Source organism: Acanthaster planci, linkage group LG13 (assembly GCF_054643075.1).
Source record: "Acanthaster planci isolate LZ-2023a linkage group LG13, COTS_SCS, whole genome shotgun sequence".
Classification (NCBI taxonomy): Eukaryota; Metazoa; Echinodermata; class Asteroidea; order Valvatida; family Acanthasteridae; genus Acanthaster; species Acanthaster planci.
The window spans coordinates 8,904,873-8,925,642 of NC_141789.1; the positions used below are offsets into that span (position 1 = coordinate 8,904,873).

At 39.1% G+C, this 20,770-nt stretch overlaps 1 protein-coding gene across 1 annotated transcript; it reads right to left on the reverse strand.

Annotated features, from left to right (window-relative positions):
* Nucleotides 1-12,626: 12,626 nt before the first annotated feature.
* On the reverse strand, nucleotides 12,627-17,394 carry LOC110989126 (uncharacterized). The gene has a single exon (XM_087145246.1). The coding sequence runs from the start codon at nucleotides 16,967-16,969 to the stop codon at nucleotides 15,704-15,706; it is 1,266 nt and encodes a 421-aa protein (XP_087001372.1). The 5' UTR covers nucleotides 16,970-17,394; the 3' UTR covers nucleotides 12,627-15,703.
* Nucleotides 17,395-20,770: the final 3,376 nt, after the last annotated feature.

Sequence of the window (20,770 nt, forward strand, 5' to 3'; positions counted from 1 at the left end):
TTGATTATTTTGGTCAATAGAGGAAGAACAGCTGGCTGATGTGCAACTTTAAGAAGCCGGCAGCATATTTCATCATCTTCTACTGCTTTTATCCATCTTTAAAATAACGCTCGAAAAATTCAGATGCCACTAGCAATATGTTGAAAATCAAGTCAAGGAGCCTTAGTTGCTATTGCGCCCATCTTGGCCCCACTCAGGGTGGATAGAGCGGCGTTGGGTATACACTTTTAAAAGGGATCTGAAATAAATTATAATTAATATTCGTAGCTTTATTTGTTGGTTTTTGAGGAAAAGGGTAAATAAAAATTACCAGAACTGACAAGGATTTTTGCCTAGTTGTGCAAGACACTGACGGAAATTAGGTGAGTCGGAAAAATGAAATATCTTTCGCTCTAAGACCTAGGGGGCCAAAGGCATCTCTCCCCAAGTATCTTTGAAATAAGTAGTTCTACATTTGAAGTCAACCAGAACACAAGTATAAAATAAACAAGCAGAAATTGGCTCAGGCCATTTTTACCTGTGAGTCCATAGAGTAAATTTTGAAGCACGGGGTAGCAATCACATGGTTTTAACCTGGTTTTTACCTTAATGTAGTTTTTATGAGACTATAGTGCGGAGCGTCTGCTTTACACGTGCTTTGTACTTTTGTGAAACCTAAACGAACTTGTTCGTGTTGTCAAAGCGGGAATATGTTGAAGTTGATCCGCACAAACGCAGAACGTTACGCCACCCAGGAGAGACCAAATGAAAGGTAGCAGACTCGTTCTCTAAAGTTATCTAAAACTGCTGCTTTCTCGGCTATTAGCATTATTATGTAGTAGAACAGAAAAAAATTGTAAATAGCTACATGCAAAGACATACTGGAGAATACATAATTTACTTACTTTGCAGACAACAAAAGTTGTTGTTTTTCGCCAACTCCGTCTTTTGGTTGTCGTTTGGTCCAACATAACGACGTCACCGGGCATAACCAAAGTCGAGAAAACACCCTACAAATTACCCAAGCAGAAACTAGTGTCTGATTGCAGTCGCGGCAACAAGCCTCTGATTATGCGATAACTGACCCGTCAGAAATTAGCTCTGGTGAGTGGGCTTTTTCTCTCAATAAGGCAGCAGGTAAGTTGGGCTCAGAAGGTCCTTGAAGAGGGTATTTGCAGTGTATGATAAAGCATTAGATTCAATCGTGACAAGAAGGCACTAATGATAGAAGGCATCTGCATGTCTGCATTTTTCCAAATCTTAATAATGTACCATGGTCAATCATGTCCCGTCCAATTTGAAAGACCACCTGATGCTCAAAGCTTAGCGCGCCTCTACGAAAATCTCACAGTAATACGTACATGACCCGGCCAGCCTCTGGTTGGGTGTGTGGGTGTGTGTGTGTGGGGGGGGCGTGATATGCAGGGTTAATGACCCAGCCTCTGGTAGTTCCTCTGATAGTGTGTGTGGGTGTGGATGTATGGGGGGTTGAACGTGATATACAGGGTTATCGCTTTTTCTAATTGATTAAATAATCAACTGTATGCAGTTAATCGCACGCATGTAGGACTACTAGTCATGCATGCACATACGCTCAGAACAGAAAAAGGGAGTTGACAGTAACTTAAAACCTAGAAGAAACGTATTTTGAAAGTTGCAAACGCTTTAATAACACCACCAATATCGCTTCGATATTGAAGCAATGTCGGTTTCTGGTTTGAGAACCCCCACATAAATTCTATACATGCCATCAGAAAAAAATTAACCATAATATTTGTGCCTAATACTCTCTGAAATAGATGCGTATTAAATGACGAAAGTAAAAAGAAAACTGATTATCTTGAAATTGTCCTTTCGGTAACGTCCGGGATCATGACGTCATTATTAGAAACTCTAATTAATTTCCGTCCAACTAGTGGATTTAGTCCACTTTCACGGATGTATGAAAAATAAATCCGAGATTAAAAAATATGAGGGCATCCTTTCAATAGGCCAGCAATCATTGTACATTGCTTAAAATACAACTGTTAGTGATTTGGTTGGGTGTAGAACATGTCATAACTGCCATAGCATAGCACTTCCAATTACCGCAGAACTCGAGATCCCTTGACGTTCCATATTTTGTTTACATATTATGGTTTATATGAACGTGCAATCTCATTTAATTCTTAAGTTATAGTTGAAAACATTTCTTGAAGTGTGACTTTATAGTACTTGTAATTTGATATCGGATGACGTTATGGTGACTCATGGAAGTAGCACATCTCGACATCAAGGTTTCTGTTAAGGTTTTAACTTAAATATCCCAGTGTTTGCTGTGAGCCTTACAGTGTCCCTTAACTTTAACCATTCACTGACCCGGAAGCGAAGATCTGACGACTTTGACACTAGGATAAAATTGTTCCCCAACTCATGCTCTATCTGATGCCCAAAGATGATCTCCACAATGCATCAATTCATGTATAACATAAGATAGAATTTGATTTTTTAAAACTACAATCGCTTGTAATTGAACACCCGATGATGTGAACGTAACGTCACACTTCTATGCACATGTAGGGATGAGGTTGGGGTTAGTGTCAAGTTTTTAGTTTATACGGTACACATGTGAGTACCTGGAAGGTTGTAACTCTAGAGTGACCGGCCTGTAGACAAAAGGTGCAGAAAGAATTTCGCGCAGTTTTAAGAGACGCTAACCCAGCAGTATATAGCGTAGAGACGGGGGAGGGAGGTCCTAAGCCAGGCATAATACCGCGGTCTGATTTCACCAGTCCCCAGAAGTGGAGGGATTGTCATTCTCGTACTGGCTTCTTCAGCCATACCTAAAGCTACTCCAGAATCAGCCAGTCACTGCAAAACCGCACAGTCTCCCGAGACAGACGGATACACTACTTCTACTAAGTATTAATCATGAGATGGATAATACATCAAGAAAAAAGTAAACAAAGTGGTGTTTCGTATTACTGGAGCGCAAGTAAAACCATTCTCCAAATAATAACTTTGAAATATAGCCCAAACTTTTTAATTACACCATCTGAAGTTGAACCCTGAATCACACACTGTGAGTCCATCTAGTAGGAACAAAATAATGATGAAGTACATTACACAAAACTCAGCACTCTGTTCAAAACATTTTCAATTCGTTTCATCCCATCACCATCCTTTCACGTCTAAAGCCTTCGAAAGAGGGGTTTTCAGGCACAAACCAGTCGCTTTACAAGCAGGTGGCCACTGCTCTTGCAAGTTGACAAGGTTTCTGTGGTGATGAGACCCACTTTCACCTAAACCTCTTTGTTTGAACAGATTGCTATAATCTGCCTAACATAATGTTACATCCAGGTGTTAAGATAACTAAATTCGATTTGATTCGATTCAGTTCATTTGTGGTTTATAGAAAAACATGCTTTGCAGTTAAAAACCTAATATTGCATGTTTACATCTCTGTAACGTTTTGTACGACATTAAACTGCTCATATTTTGGAGTCCGTCTTAAAGTGAAAGCAATGTTTCTTATAGGTGGCAGCCATTCCAGAGAAGTTCCCTTCGGATTTCACACGTTGTCGCCAGGAAGCTTGTGATCACACCAACATATCACACATAAAGGTCGTACTTTTAATTTCATCTCTTCGTGGACTAGGATATTATGATCAATTCGATAAGAGGCTTTGGAGAAGTCTCTCAACACAGTAGTGGACAATGGCTGGGAGTTATCTGTATTTTTGTGCAACTGGTGAAGCATTTTGATCAGATAATGACATAAGCCGATTTCCACATTGATTGAGCAATACTTTCTAACAACCACCTGGCCACAAAACGTTCAGCTATTTAAGCATAATGGCAAGTAAGGGCTATTATACTAGGCTCTATTAGTTTGCGATTTTACCTTGGGGATAGGTGTTATTTCAGTGCGTTTCCACGGTTTTCGCTTGACCAATAGAAGTGTTGAGTTTATCACTAAAACTCCCTCAATACAAGCACAGGTAATTCTCCAGAGATCTTCAATTTACAAACTTCTTTATGAACTTTCCTTGGTTGAACGTATAGACATCGCATAGGAGGTGGTAAATAAAAAGGAAATAATGATCTGTCAAGACTTGGAATGTTATTTGCTACGTTAACTAAAATGGTTATTAATCATGTCAGCAATACCCTCAAACTCTCTTGGGTCACTGCAATCAACCTCTGAGACTTCAATAGCTGACTAGTCTGGCCTGCCTTGGGTTGGTAACTGTATCTGTTTGTGCCCGCCAGCAGGATTATCCTTCTTCAAGTGATGAATCTTACTATAATAGTAATTTCTTTTAGCTGAAAAAATAGCATGTTTCATCCTGTTCTTCAGATGGTGCCATAAAGCCCTGTTTCCTTGATGCCGTTCCTTTTGTCTTTGTAAGATGACTGCCTTAATCTCAGCTGAGGCTCGTCTGTCTCGTGGAAGCAAATGACGCGAGTGGGCAAGTGTAAATCTAAGCGTTCTTGGATTGTCTTGCAGAGAAACTTGCATTAAATATGGGTCACTTGGATGGGTCACTTCAAGTGTGGTTGGTAATCCATGCGCCAAACAACCTGCAGCCACTATCTGTTGTTGGACGGACAGTCATTTTCCTTGTTTTATTAGTTCTTACTATGTGACCTTTAGGTATCAAGAGGACACGAGCATGGTCGCTTCTGCCTATTGGGCATAGAGTTTGAGTTTGAGAATAAAACTGATTGTAATTGTTGATGATCTTGCCCAGGATGTTGGAGCTTTTTGTCGGTCGAGAAACGACTTGAGTGAAAGATTCGTCGTACAGAATTGGTTAAATATCCAAGTCACTGAGATCTCCGATAATGGAAATTCTGGATCCAGGATACTGCACAAGAGGTGAGTTGATACTTCAGATCAGATGACCAATATAGTCTTGAGCATTCTCTTTCCTTGGTGGGAAGTAGGCCACACAGTTGGCGGTGTAGTAATCTATAGGCGGTCTCATTAGCATCCACAATGCTTAGCATAAAATGCAACTCCCCACTTAAACGGTCGCTTCTAGCCTTGGAGAAAAGAAAGATAAACGAGGAATGCTGAACTGTTCGAGAGGTGTATCTGGATGGAACTACGTTTCTGTCACAGCTATGGTATCTGCATTGTTAGTATGGGTTACAATAGTCATGTCATGAAATTTATTGAGTATGGATCTGGAATTTAACTGGAGCAAAGTAGGTAAGTTGTAAGCTTACGTACCAGGTACAGTTTTCGTCTTCAACATTATTTGCGATTTAAATTGCAACCTTGTATCTCTACCCCGAGGCGAGACATTACGGATGGGCGTAGGCGAATAAGTACAGGAATCTCACTAGTGAATCTAGGCAGTCGGCAGGCATTGATTATATTCTTTGGTCTTTTGGGTCCACCACGGTTTCCACGACGAGTCAGAAATTTGGTGTTTATTTCCAGTTTCTTGATGATTTTATCCAAGTGGAAGAGGTACTCCAAGCCTGACACAATTTGCTCCTAAGCTATGTAGCTGTTGGTTGGAATACTCATAGATTGAATCTTGTGTAATTTTGAAGTAGCATTGAAGTAGAAGTTGCGATAGAATTCTCATAATACTGCACTCTTGGTCCGACATGTTTGACAAATATATGCTCTGTGTTAAGATCCAAAAAACTTCAAACTCTTTGAAAACAGTAGTCATTCTAAATCTTGATTTTCCTCATTGCAACAAAGAGGTCAAAAATTCACACTGATTTCAGGAACAAATAAACAGTTATGATTTTATGAGAATGTTACAGCTGTAACAAGAAATGATAACAAAGAAAATGCTGATTGGAACTAGTTTACAATGATGGGGATAAAGAATAGAGAAAGATCTTATTTAAACATGATGATCTTACGGTCGAGAGCTTGGCAAGCACTTCAGTGAAGAATGCTGGCGACACAGACAGTTCAGTTCACAGTGCAAAAATGAGCTGCAACGGGGACAAAGACCAAGTTCAATAAGAATGACCGGGCTCGAGACGAAACTGTGAGGGCGCAATGATCGTTGCAAATACAGGACTTGATGATCCCACGAACTGGAACTGGATTCAGTTAACAGACTGTCTCTTCTGGAACCAAATTCAGCTGTACACTTCACTTGGCCTCGACAAACTTTTCTCACACGTGTCGCTCCACAGACGACTCGCCACCACGGGTTAAATTGGTGCGGAAGTCAACAAGTCAAAGACTTGTCACACACCGCCTTCCTTCCAAATCTCTCTAGCTGTATATGTGTGTCTTTATCAGTCCTGGTGTGCCAGAGCCCGTCTTTTATAGTCTGCAATATTTATTCTTTGTTTTTACAATTCTAGCATTCTTAGTTTCTACAAAGTTCTTTTCACTAAGTTCCTTAAAATATACTAGCAGGAAGTTTGGCGAATTGATGTTTTCGCCTCAGAGTTTCCATTTGATCTGTACATTAAATTTGAACCCCGTTAGCTTTGGTGAAGTGAAGGTCTTGGTCCATGGATTTTGCAGAACCTACAGCTTGCGTGTGGTGGAGATCTATTTGCGTACTGTTCTCATCAGACAATGCCTCGCCCTCGGAACACGCAGTTACCAAAGCGCTTTGTTGCAGACTGGCAACCTGCAAACACTGGTGCAAAGACGAATACCAAGACTGCATCAGTGACACCTCCTGTTATCTCAGCAGAAGTCAGTGGGCCAACACAGCCTAGGTGAGAGATCCAAAAGGAAGCAATGCATTCACACAGACCAATAATGGCTCCAAGACAGCGGTGTATCCAGCTTTTTTGTTAGAGAAGCAAATTCAAAAGCAAATACACTTTCGTGTTCATTCTACATGATGATGGGGGAGACAAAAATATAACCCATTTGTATGATAAATATACAGATTAGTTTCTTTCCTACTCACCTGTGAAGTATTCTCGGTAAAAAAAGGAATAGATAAAATCCGTCGGGTGGGGGCTATCCCCCCAGCTGGATACGCCACCGCTCCTAGACAGCCCCTATCTTGACCTTGATAAATTTTACCCGTCCATCGCTTTCTTTCGAGAATGCCATCCAACGAACACAAATGGCAGAGGACGATGCTGCCAGGAGAAATGCTACTCCTCAGTATTCATTCAGTAGCTACCATCAGGGCTCCAGCTTCACCAGCGGGTGAGCATTCAGACCAGAACTGGACATTAGATTAATCATTTATGGATAAAAATTTGACCAAATTAAAAAGAAATCCATTTGACAGTTCGGTGGCATAACATCCGAATTCGTGTGTTATCCTAGTGTTCATTTTTGAGTCTGAAAATAATGAATTCATATTAACACTGAGCCAAAGCTAAATTCTGATCAACTTTCTCCATGTCTAAACTTCCCCGTACCCATTGTTTCCACTCTAATATCACTAAGCTGTCGGTGATCATTCATATGCTCTTAAGTCACAGCAAGCTGGACTTTAAAAATTGCATACATTGAGTTTGTTTCTGCATTCAATTAGGGACCCCGAACAATAGAGGACAAAAGAGTCCCCGATTGACAGAGGGTCGCCGATTGACAACTGTGTACAAAGCATATGGGTGGTCTTCTAAAACGTTAATAGTACAAACAAAAGAGGAACAATACGGGTCCCGAATTGCAGGCAAATACACACTTGTATGTACAATCCTTACCTGACCATGTAAACATGTGGCCCCAGAATGAAGGGACGCCGTTGCAATAAGCCTTTGAATAAAATCTGGTACACCGAGTCATCTGATTACACATGAACATGACAATTTGATTTGCCTAAACTAAAGACACTGTTGCTATACCTCGTGATTAGGGACAAGTCTTTGCATAGTGACCACCATATCTGGAATAAACTACTCCCTTTGTGCCCTTCTTTTTATTCATGGAAGTTATATAAGACAGCTATCTTCCCAGTAAGCACATTTGCTATGGGAGATATCCAAAAAAGTCTACTCGTATGTATCCCTAAGGAACAAAAACACTGACCCGACGGGAAAAGGCTGTCGTGTATAACCTCTGCAGAAGCTAGTGTATTAGTGCAAGCGTTTCTTGTATTTGAGCAAAAGCTTGCCCCAAATAACGAGGCATAGTAACAGTGTCTTTTTATGGAGAACTCAAACTGTTTGGTTCACGTCAATTGAAAGAACTCGGTGTCAGTTTATTCAAATTTAACATGCAAAAGATTTATTGTCACGGGTAATATGAGAAGGCCATGTCCCTCCAGGCCAAAGAGTTAAGTTAAACGAACATATTCTTTCATGACAAGAGGACACTTATAAGTTAGGGTAACGCGCACCTGTAACTGGCTGAAATTTTCCGCATCTGTAGCATGCAACACTGAGATAGAGTAAAATTTGAAAAGCCGTCAATTATTAAAAGCGTTGTGCACCTTTGAAAAAACCCAATGTATGACGCACACGTTGCCATGGTCACAAGCTTATTTACCACGAGGACTGTGAAGCACACAGAGGACTTTATGCAGAGACCACCTTTGTTTTTTCTCACATGGGGGGCCTACAATAAAATGATAAAAGAGAAAATAAATGTATATGCATTCATAAATAGATAACAGAAAAATATGTATACTTTAAATTAAGGATATCAAGACTTAGACTACAGAATACAAAACAAAAATATTTGTGGGAAGAATGCCACAAAATGTTGAAACAACTAATTTCCTTTGCCGTCCCACACATTACCTATCCTTAAAAAAAGGTATACTAAAAGCTCCATACAGAAAGTACGGTCATGTACGTTACAGAAAAAGGCTGTGATTTACGAGATAAATTTATATTATCCTAAAAATCATTACATATCACCAGGGTTACAGAAATATAATTCACATATGCACTGATCTGTAGAAATATATAAAATCTGCATTATTAATTGCGTTCATTCCAAACATGTACCAATAAAATTTACAGATCGAGAAAAAGAGAAAGAAGTTTTAACATTTACGATGAGAAAAAACAAGATTGCCTTTAAAAATCATTAAAATAATAAACTAAAATATCATTAGGAACGAACATATACTGAAACGTGGGTTAGGCTGATTTGTAATATCAAGACGAAATTGAAATTTACCTAAATCTTTGCACTTTCTATGCACTATCTATGTTAATAAAAACATTAAATTAGCATGAAAATTGCATCTTATTAGATTCATTAGCTTTGATTGTGGTGAAAAGAAATTCCTTTAAGTTGGTTGTAAAAAAGGTCTTTCTTTCATAGCGTTTCAGATGTTTGGGTAGAGCGTTGTACAATTTAATCCCTGAGTAAATGAGGGAGTTGCTTCAGACCCCCTGATGTGTGGAACAAAAATATTACATTGATTAGATCTCGTTGGGCAACAATGAAAGTAATTAATTAAAGTAAAGCTAAGGTTGAGATAGGAGAGTGGTTTTGTGGAAAATATCAGGTAAGCTTTGAGAAATGCCACCCTACGATGAACATTCAGCCATTCTGTTTCTTTAAATTCTAACCAACATAAGATATGCCTGAGAGGTTGTTGATAAAGCGGATCATTTTGTTTTGACATGTTTGAAGTTTGTTTTTTGTCTTTGTGGCAATGAAGAATATCAAGAACAACAGCATAAGTCAAGATGACAAGATATTAAGGCTGGACATAAGGTTTTCCAGGCCTTTCTACTTAAACAAGTTTGATATATCGATAAAGAATGTTGAGTCTGGTGTTCGCGTTTTGGGGTATGTGTTGCATAAAACTACCGTTCAAACTTTGTTCTAGTTCGAGTCCAAGATATTTAACTGAGCTGAAATCTTAATTCTGGTCCACGTTGCATCTAATGTCATACAATGCACAAGTTCATTTAATTTGCAGATAAGGATTGATTGGGTTTTTCCAAGGTGAAGCGGCAGCCTGTTGTTGACAAAGGCAAGTTGTGTTGTTAAGTGCTGTAACAGTTTGTTTCTGACACTATCAACACAGCATCGTCTGCATACAACATTAGTTTACAATTAACAGAGTATGGAATATTGTTAATATGATAAGAAAAGAAAGGGTCCTAGAATTGATCCCTCTGGGACCTTGAGTTCATCAAATCTGACACTATATCTCCACCACTTAGATTCTTTGCGAGAGGTACGATTTGAACTAGCCGACTTTGTTATTTGCGAACCGCATAGGGCCTAGTTTATACATCATAACTGAATGTCGAAGTCGATATGCTTTTTGAAGATCTAATTGCCCTTGTTCCATTAGGAACGTGTTTGCGTGGTTCTTTATTCACGCAATATAAGGTGTCATGGGGGGATTCGCATAAACATGTAGTGTGTGTGGCTAATCCTCTAAGCATTTGTCACTCACTGATGCGGTTAATTAGCTTTTGATTCCTGTCCGCAATCCCGGTTATTTGCGAAACTACAGAATTTGATGGTCGTTGGCTCTCTCCTGTGCAAAGAGGGCTGTTCTACAGGTTTATCCCTAATGTGTACAACCAGTCTGTGGGATTGTACGTGTGTGTCGTCAGAAGATGACTTAATGCTTCTTGGGGTCATGGCAGTACCCCTCTAAACACTTCCCTCTGCACGAATCAACGCCAAATGAAGGACCAGTTAAAATACACGTACCATAATAATATCAGCCTCTGCGCATACGTTTTCTGCTTTCTCACGTCAGACTGACCACCAGCTGATATTTATTCACAGACTTCCTGCTCTAGTTCTTCTTTCTCACCATCAATTGGTTTAACTGCCAAATGCTTTGACCCAATTTCAACAAAGCGCGTCAAAAATGATAACCGACCCAAACTTGATCTGCGGCACACTCAGCTGGGGTCTCCCATAGTCTTCATCTGACAGAGGCCAAATTTAGTTGCTTCCCTGGTTTAACTTAATACCTCAAATAGTATGTAAACAGAATTAGGCCAACGCTCGCTGCGGGGTTACTACTGTTATTTGTAAAAATACAACATCTGCCGCATTCCTTAGCCGATTTTAAGCCAGAGTTGGTTAAATGCTTCATTGTCCTCAGACCTATATAAGGTCATAGCAAATTCGGCCTAAAAGTCAATGAATAATAAGTAGTGATAATTTTCTTGAAACCACTTTGTGTCCACACTTTTTATTAATTTCACTGGGCCACCTTTGGTCAGTTATGAGAAGTTGAAAGATTCATGTGCGCTGCTTTCAGATTTGGGGCAAAGATTATCTTATGGTCAGCATGTGGTTCCTTTGGAGGAAAATGGCTAAATTGCTGTTAGTTCCTAATATTTTCCAACGATTTCAGTCGAACTCGGGAGATTTGCATGTTTCGTGTCAACTATAGTGATCAGTATAATGTCATTCCCATGCAAAACAGATACTGAAAAATACTTCATTTACTTGGCGTTTTAGGGCGAATTAAATTTTTTGGTCAGTTGAGTCCTATAGTATGAGCACTGGCTGATGTCTGTGCACATTAAGGTCAAGGGTCATCAGGCCACCGGTGTTCAGGAGCAGTCCTAATTCCCCGACAAACGACCCTACTTGGTTATTTCTCAAGTGCTATGGACCGACTGGAGGGACTTTTTTGGGTTGAATATCGGTTTAGACCATTGAATATTAACTATATACTTGTAGAAAAGGGCAAATGTTCACCAGATGTTCAGCGATTACAGTCTATTTACTGGCCACCAGCTAATATTTGTGCTTCGTGAAGCGCAAAAAACGTGCTCTTTTTTCTCACAAACCTTTAAACTGCCATAAGCGCCAAACGCTTCACCCAATTTCAACCACTAAATGTGACCATATGAACAATTTAACCAAAATGTAACCTGATAAACTGTAACCGGAATCAAAGGTCACAAAGCGGTCATTAATGGTCATTTGATCGAAAACTGCGTCTGATAAAGGCTGGCCTGCTGCTTATGGTGTAAAAAGAATTTGATTGAAGGTCGCCTGTAATCACTTGCAATCTTTCGATGAAACTGAAAGATCGCAAAAAAGGTAAATCTGCCAACTTATGCTGAGTAGCATTTGCGATATTTTGTATACGTATATATGGTTATGTGCTCATATTTTCTGGCTCACCTCCATTTTGACCCCCTGCTCTTTTCTGTTAATGCTGGATCCGCCTCTAGCTGCTCTTCACAGAAGAAGTACGTACATACACAACTTGAGTGGATAATGCTATAATGATTTCATTGTGTTCTTTGCGTGTGCCAGGTGAATTCCTCAGCTAAATGAAACATTTCGCGTGGGGGGGGGCTACTATAGCAGCTTGCAGGCCACAACGTGAGATTGTTCGTATATTGCAAGCAAGAAGCTGTAATTGTAAATGATCGTAGTATTACACGTGCTGACAAGAATGGGGGGATCCCAAGACTTGGCCACCAAAAAAAACGGCAGGCGCGATGACTTAAAGCCGTAAGAGATGGAAAATGTATGATACGAATGCCCAAAATATCTGGATTCTCAACACATTTCGGCGCTCAACGACAGACTCGATTTTTGTGAAATCTCGATCTCCCTAGTTCGACATTATAAGTAATATTTGTTGATGTTTCCGATAACTGATAGTATCAGCTGTCTTCTCAAAGAGTGATCTTTTAATTAATTATTATTTTTAAAGACAATAGACGATAGAGCATAATCCTTTGGAATGTAGTCTGGCCTTTCAAAGGCGGCAATACTATTAACAATTATATTTTGCTCTTTACCATTAGTATGGTTTACAAGGAATAGTGATACACTGATTTAAACACTATTTGTCCAACAGAGAACAATTTGTTTTATTAATTTCAATAACATATGAAGAGCAATCAGTTCTTTCGGAGTTACGCTTTACCTTATGGGTCCTGTTCATTTGTTCTTTTTCACTAACGACATCTGTACATACACATGGCATCATATCGTTTTCTTTAGTTGCAGATGACACAAGTCTAACGTACAGTAGTCATAATAATATGAATACAGCTGTTAATGTTCTCAACAATGAACTCTTAAACTAAAGTACTAAGTTGTAAGCAAAAAGTGTGCATTAATGATCTTGAATCAAATTACGCGTTATTGTATTCACATTCATACAGTTCTGTTCACACGGCATCAGCCTCAAAGAAATTAACCAGCACTGAAGTCCTAAACATCAACAACGATGACAATCTAAACCTGAAGGACGCTGATGACTTCGCCAGCAAGCTTTCAAGAACTATTGGCATGATTAGTCGTCTGAAGTTTTTCTAAGTAGGCCTAACCCCAAAAATATCACACTACCTTTTTATACTCCACTTGTCATTCCATACTTAAAAAGAACTGAGCGTTCAAATAATTTCCTGCGCCGGTTGTTGATATTATACCACACCATTAAAGCGAATTTTAATATATTACACGTTAGTGATATGTATTTATTCATATGCAAACTACGTGAACAGTTTATTAAGTTTATTATTTAACTTCAAATGTTTTACTTTAACTTCAAATATTCAATAACATGAAACCAGAAATATCTCGACCAAAACCCTTCATGTCAGCCCCAGCAGAATGACAGTCAGTGTTCAAAAATGGAACAGCTCCATGTAATACAAGTTCATGGCAAAGGGTATCTCCCTTAAAATTTCTTAACTCTACCGATAATAATTACAAAACTACAAACACAACTTCTTATTCCTAATTTTTTATACTGTATTCATGCACAAGCAACAATAGCGTAACGACACACATACTCCTGCTTGTTTGTCATTTTTCTAGTTCGTTCTTTATTATTTATCCAATTCTTATATTGAAGCTTTACAGGATGTCATTCCAGCTAGTTGTGCAAGTTTTTGGCATTATTTTTTGGTCCTTCCTATTCGCTTGTCGGTCCAAAGATTGGTGAATAAAAGCTACTCTGCTTCACCCTATACTTAACATTGTTGAACTTCTTTTACGTAAAGTTCTTTACACAAATGTAGATTCATGCGTCCTCTCACTATGTATTCTCGTAAGACCAACTGTTGTACTTTGATAATTAAGTAAAAACCTTGAATAAATGTTTTGCAAACCCTAAACATGATAATGACAAGTAGAGAGCACGTCATATTATCATAAATAATTTCACTCAGTATTGACAAATGAAATATCTATTGATGGGGATTAGGGAATTCAACGTTTAGAGCACACCTCCTTCCACCCATGTGGGAATATTAATTATACATACCTTATTTACAAGTCGCTGTTCATCGGCTTTCGATGCCACTTACAATTAAAATATTTACTCCAAATCCCCCAACCAAAATATTAAATGTTGTTACGCCACAACCGTACGCAAAAAACAGTGTAAGTAAATTTCAGCTACCTTTTTACATATAAATATATATTTTAGCCCAATTCAACACCTGCTAGATCTCAACGCATGAACATCGTACTCCCAATTTACAAGGAATGAATGCTATACTTCAAATGTTACATTATTCGAACAACTGCCCTATCTAAAGAAACAATTGTTGCAATTTCATCTCCTTAGTGTTTGTCTTACCTCATGAAGTTTTGCAAAATCTCAGGCAACTTACTTTGCCACAACACCTCACCCTTGCCCAACTGCATCTGGTAAGAGGAATCAAGCTGATTTCATATTTTTTAACAGATAAATTTGTCAACTTTTATCTCAATTCGAGATATTTCGAGGGAGTGAGAGCCAGTCGTGGTCAGCAGTATGGGGGAACATGAGGAATGAAACATTCTTTGCCACATGTTTCTAAGCTTTCTAGATGACGACCGTATTTTAACAAAAACAAAGTTCTACGATCCTACTGTAAATATTCAGGAGGATGTCAATAATGTTTACAATGTACCTTACCGAGTATGAAGAACATTATTTGAAACCTATTTTACTTACGGTATTTGCAATATTTGTTAAATTCAATTTAACTTTACTTGTTAAAATTTGTTAAATATCACCGGTGCTGAAATGTGTGGCATAGTTAAATATTTAGACGTAACGTACGTTTCCATGCACAAAGTGCATGGTTTCTTTTCAGGTTATCATCTCACAAATAGAAACTGTACGTAAAAAGTACACCACTCCCACATGTTAAAATAAGCCCACGCCACAAGCCTCAGATGTGTTGGTTATATGTTCCCTAAATACTTTAGTTAATGTTGTGTAACAAGATCTTTTCATTTTTATTTTATGTTACGAAGAGAAAATTCTTCCAACATTTAAGCTAAATTCAAGTCATTGTAAATATTTAAACGGCCCTTGGAATGTGATAACTACAACCCTGGAAAGTGCAATTGTGCTTAAATTAAACTTATATTGGGTTTTTCCTTGTAGTGTCATGCTAATTTCCATAATTATCAGAAAAACTGTGATGTCGTCCATCAACGTTACACTGATTATTTTATAATGTACTATACTAAATTAACTATTCTTTGGTGATTTAAACCATGCATGATAATAAACGGAAGAGCAACCTTTTTAAGCCCCTTTTTTTAAAATGCTTTCCAAGAACTAGTGTTGGGTTCGCAATTGGAGCAGACCTGTATCTCCCCTGATCACCAATGGAGCCCTTAAGTTGTTTGGAAACGTGTGAGCAATTTTAAACGTGTAGAAAGGTACGCTTAACCCAAAAAGTATGTCATCGTTTTTTATACAGTGAAAAAAGGAGAATAAAAGTAAACAAACGGAGTGTCTAAGAAAAATGCCTCGCATGGGCATGAACAGTCCAATTTTTATTCGACAGTGCATCAGTCTAGAATTATAAGCTTCACTTTAGAATTAAAACCAAATCTTTTGAAAGAGCATTTAGTTTTTGCTCTTCATGAATATCAATTTAACAAGTTTCTGTGTGTGGCCCGATTACTGTTATGCCAGCAGCACCTGAGGGCAGACAGCGTCTTCCTCATATCCACGCGGAATTGTTTATTCACAAAGCCGTAAATAAATGGGTTGACGGCATTATTCAAGTAGAAACCATATTTAAACAGATATAAGAACGAGTAACCAACCTGGTTGCTTTCGTAGATGTATTTATGAATGTGCTGTGGTAGGGACACAATGACAAGTGCCACCAGCCACGTGGCAAAGAATACGGCAGTGGTGATAACCAGCATTTTGGTGGTCTTGCTGCGAAATCTGCGCTGCTGTCGTTGATTTACATTTAAGTTGCTAATGCTTGTTGTTTTACTGGAGAGCCAGTTCGCTGACTTTTTGGGGGAGTTCTTGTGAATGAATTTGGCACTCTTTTCTGTCTTCTGCTGTTGCTGTGGCTGCAAATTATGAATGTGTCGTTCTGGATGTTTTTGTCGTTGACCATGATCTTGTGAAGATACTGCCAGGTTTTGCCCGGAAGTGCTCAAAACCTGGTCGCATGTATTAACGTTAAGTACCGCCTGATGAGATTGTGAAGATAACCCTGAAACTGTGGGAACAAAGCGGGTACGTCTTAAGGTGTGGCTAGTCGTTGACCCATTAGCACTGTCTTGACCAGGCCGCACAGTGACTTGTTTACGGATGGCACGGTACGTCATCCCGTAGAGAACGATATTGACGACAAGGGTGCATAAAGATGCAGTGTAAATTATCGTGGTCATTAAATGTATCAGCCAGGTTGGTACGTTTTTGCTGATGGCACACTCTCCTGACTCGGCGACTTGGCCATACGGACTGATGTCGTACGATGCAAATACTGGAACACTGATGAGCACCGCCAAAACCGAACAGACTACTGCTGCAATTTTGGCACGCCGGACGGTCATCCAGCGCCGATGGGGTCGGCAAATGGCCTGATACCGGTCTACCGCGATGGCAGATGTTAAGAAACAAGAGTTGTACACTGTGACAAAAGTCACACTGACAACAAGACGGCACAAGAAATCACTGGTGTAGTTGAGCCTGTTGTACCAGTGGTATACAGTGACGGGAGTGAAGAGGCAGACGATCAGGTCCGCTACAGCCAAAGCGAGAATAAAGACGTGCGGACTCATGATCTGTCGTTTCCTGCTACACACTAAAATGATGAGAGTGTTACCGGGCAAACCAACGATGCCCACGATGATGTGAAAGATTACTAGAGGCCACAGAAATCTTTCCATTTTGGGAAATAGTCTGCTGTGTTTCTACCTAGAAGAGGGAGAGTGAGCTGTTCCCTGTGTAATGACCGTCGCTCGATGACGAGTTCGCTGCCGCTTTGATCTCCTGTGGCTTTATAGAAACTTAACAAGCGAAGCTTGACTGGCACATTCAACAATAGCAAGCAAGGGGCAGTTTCATTATGCATTGATCTACCTCTGATAATAAAAGCGCATGCGTGAATTTTCAATAGGTTTTCTTGGCCTTTGTTGACAAGAAATAGTGTTATTACAATTCTGCTGTATTTGCGTTTACCCTCTTAAAAAGACATCAGTGCTTATAAAACCACTTAATCTTTGTCCATTTACGCCTCAAATAATTCATGACTTCCAAACTTGCGCCACACTCGCATGAATGAACCAACCCGGTGCTGCCTTGGCCAAATTATCATTCGGTATTACAGAAGTTGCTGTGTTGAGACAGCACATTCCACTGTCAATTTTCTCTGTTAACTCACAGGAGATTCGTATGGAAGTGCGTTTAGGACATGGTAAGGAAAAAAAATAATTCGTACATACAAATTGCTAAGCCAAATTTACGGATTAGCAATCCACATGTTGCACTGTATGAACTTCAGTTCATTGGACGCGAGAGGGACCAAGAGAGGGTGCGATTTCCTAGCAATGGAGGCTCCTTTGGTAGGAACTCCTTTTTGCTGGTTCCCGAAATCAATGACAATGAGCTATATGCGTTGTGTACGCATCGCGGCCCTACCAATAGAACAACACTCCCTACCAGTATGGCTCTTTTCAACACCTGAAGGGATATGCTTCTGCTCTTTTCAACCGATGAGAGGATGTTCCTGCTCAAGACGGAATTTTGAATACGACCAGTGCCTAGGGTCATTATTTGCAAAACATACGTACAAAGTAGTAATCCGCACGTGCGAAATAGTAATTCATAGGTACGAATTAGATTTTTTCCTCCATGTCCTAAATATAACATAAGAATCGTCCGTTAGTAATTGACAGTAGAATATGCTGTCACAAAACAACAATTTCTGTAATGCCAATTGACAGTAGAATCTACTTTTTTAACAGACATTTTTTTAAGGGTGTAGTTTTGAGAAAAACGTATAAGTAGGTTCCTGCCTCACAGTAATGTTTGTGCTGAATGAAATAATGGGTATCTTGATTTAATTTATATCATTTATTTTTGAAGTGATCTTTGAAAGAAACATGACCAACATACGACGTTTTTGCTTAGACGATGCCCTACAAATATTCTGGTCAAAATATAACTCGTTGAGATACGACTTTTTGCATAGATACACCGTGATCGCCGATTACTTAATAAGCATGTAGGAGATAAATCTCCTAAAGCCACAAATGATTACCCTAATCTGACTAAAACATGTTGTTAAAAATTTGAAGTATCATCTGAATCAGTGGCAACTGATATTTTGCTCATTATTTTTTGTATTTTCTGCAGAAAAATTCCTTTAAAAATATTATAACTTGCTTGCATGTTTTATGAAAACATGCAAGCAAGAAACACAAGTTAGAAACTTAAAATGAACGAGATCGAAACGTAAGACCATATCAAAAGGACTTACAAAAGACAAACCAGAGAAACAATACACAGTAACACAAAAACTAAATAAGAAACTTATAGACAATAAAAGTATGGTGCTAAAATCTCTTAACATGTTACAGAAAGATTATTCCTCAGAAACAACTTTGTACTATATACCTCGACCTAACTATTTTCAAAGGAAAACGCTTCCGAGAAACGAAACGAACGAAAACATTGCAATATCTCCACAAAACTTCCTCCCACCCACCTCACACCTTCCAGGCTTTCACATAGCGAAAACCCTCCGATATGCCAGGAACACAACCAACGAGGAGTATTTCAAGCATAACGTCGAATCATTTTTGGAGAAACTACTCACTAAAGGATTTTCAAGATGTATTTTATATATAATTACTCACTAAAGGGTACACCCCAACAGATATCGAGTAGAGAGTATCTAAGTAGAATAGGTCCAACAATTGTGGAACACCAGTATTGCGTGGAAGAGGATCCGATTTGGCCCTATCAATGCGCACTGATTTTTTGCGATTAGTTAAGTAAGACGCAAACAAATTTACAATGGACTCAGGCAAATTCAAGAGGATGGCATGGCAAGCCGAATCAAAAGCCTCACTAAGGACAATAAATACAATCATTATTTATCCCATGCAAAGTCGTCTCCGTCGAATTCAATGGTCTGAAACCAGATTGGCAGGCGGAAATCAAGAAGTGTTCATGGCAGTATGTATACAACGCACAGTGAACTATTCTTTCCAAAATCTTTGAGACAAGTGGCAAGATGGAGATTGGCCGATAGTTCTCAATGTTACGCAAAATAAAAATTTTAAAAAATCTCAAAATATGCAGTTACGACGTTTTTGCGCTGACACGGCGAAACGTTAGGTTCCTGTACTACAAATCTAGCAGCATGATCATTACATTCTGTGAAACGACCTTAAGGTTACCCCATCCTGAACCAACTGATAACAGACTAATTCCAACACCTGGTCAGCCAACGGGTGTAAAATTGAATCACACGCTTAAGTCAGTCTAGTTTTTACACTGTTTCTCAAGCTTTGGCGAAGCACCATTCCGGTACACCTCCCTCATCCCCCGAGGTACAATGCCGCCTCGGCAAGGATGATTAATATTCAGTGATGTGCAACAGGAGATGATGCCAAAACAGTTGTGGCGTTTTTTTTTTACTGTTTCATCGCACGTAAGGGGCTACTAAACCACTTTAAATCAATATACTGTCCAAATACCTTTGGAAATAGAGCGCTGGGAATGTCAAATGTTACTATACATAATTCGAAAGTTAAGATTAACAAGAGGATTGGGGGCACCCAATCGTAGGCAAATACACACTTGGGGTGCATGAATGTGTGTGTTGCCGTATTACTGTCATGTTCGCTGCAGCCACAGTCCCAAAAGTATTGTTTAGACGAGGCTCATTTCCTTTATTCGCCTGGTGCGTAATTGTTTATTTGTAATTTATGAACAAACAGAGGTTTTACCAACAATGGAAATGCAATTAATGGGAAGTATATTTATTTCACAATTATTGACTCCTGTGCTGTGAGATGTAGTACACGTTCTGTGACCCCGAGAGCGTAAAAAAAAGCATCACACCCGTAGGCCTATTACAGCAGTGAATAATTGTTTTGTTATATACTTCTTGAAATCTTCGGAATATTTTGCTCACCTGAAGGTTTCCAGTTTAATCGAAATGATGAGTATCTCAGTCCGTTCTTTCACATAAAGTTTTACGAAGCCATATTGGTTTAATTGTGTTGGTCGCACGTGTCATGCTTTAAAGCAATATCAGTGCCTGCTTTGCCAATCTCTCTTGATAATATACAAACTGGGAGCTCTTCGGTATTCTCTGGTCCAGCGTGGTTCATGAGGATTCCAGATACCACCTTAATGAGAGGTAGCTCAGAATAATGAATTATCAACAATAATTAGTAATGTATAGCAGCATTGGCCAAACTCCACTTTTGCAAGAATTTCCCCATAAGTCAATATTTTCATGTTACGATGAAGTTGGTTGAAAGTTATTTGGTGAGGGCACCGTTGGATAGGAAAGATGTTACTTTGATTTGCACCATCGAAAGTTTTCCATCATGCTGTTTTCTTGGGTTTGGCATCTAGCATCTAACAAGTAGCTTTTTATTGAGCTTTTCAATTTCCTGTACGTGCATTCCAATTGAATGAACATATTTAGCCCTTGCTTAACATTCCCTGCA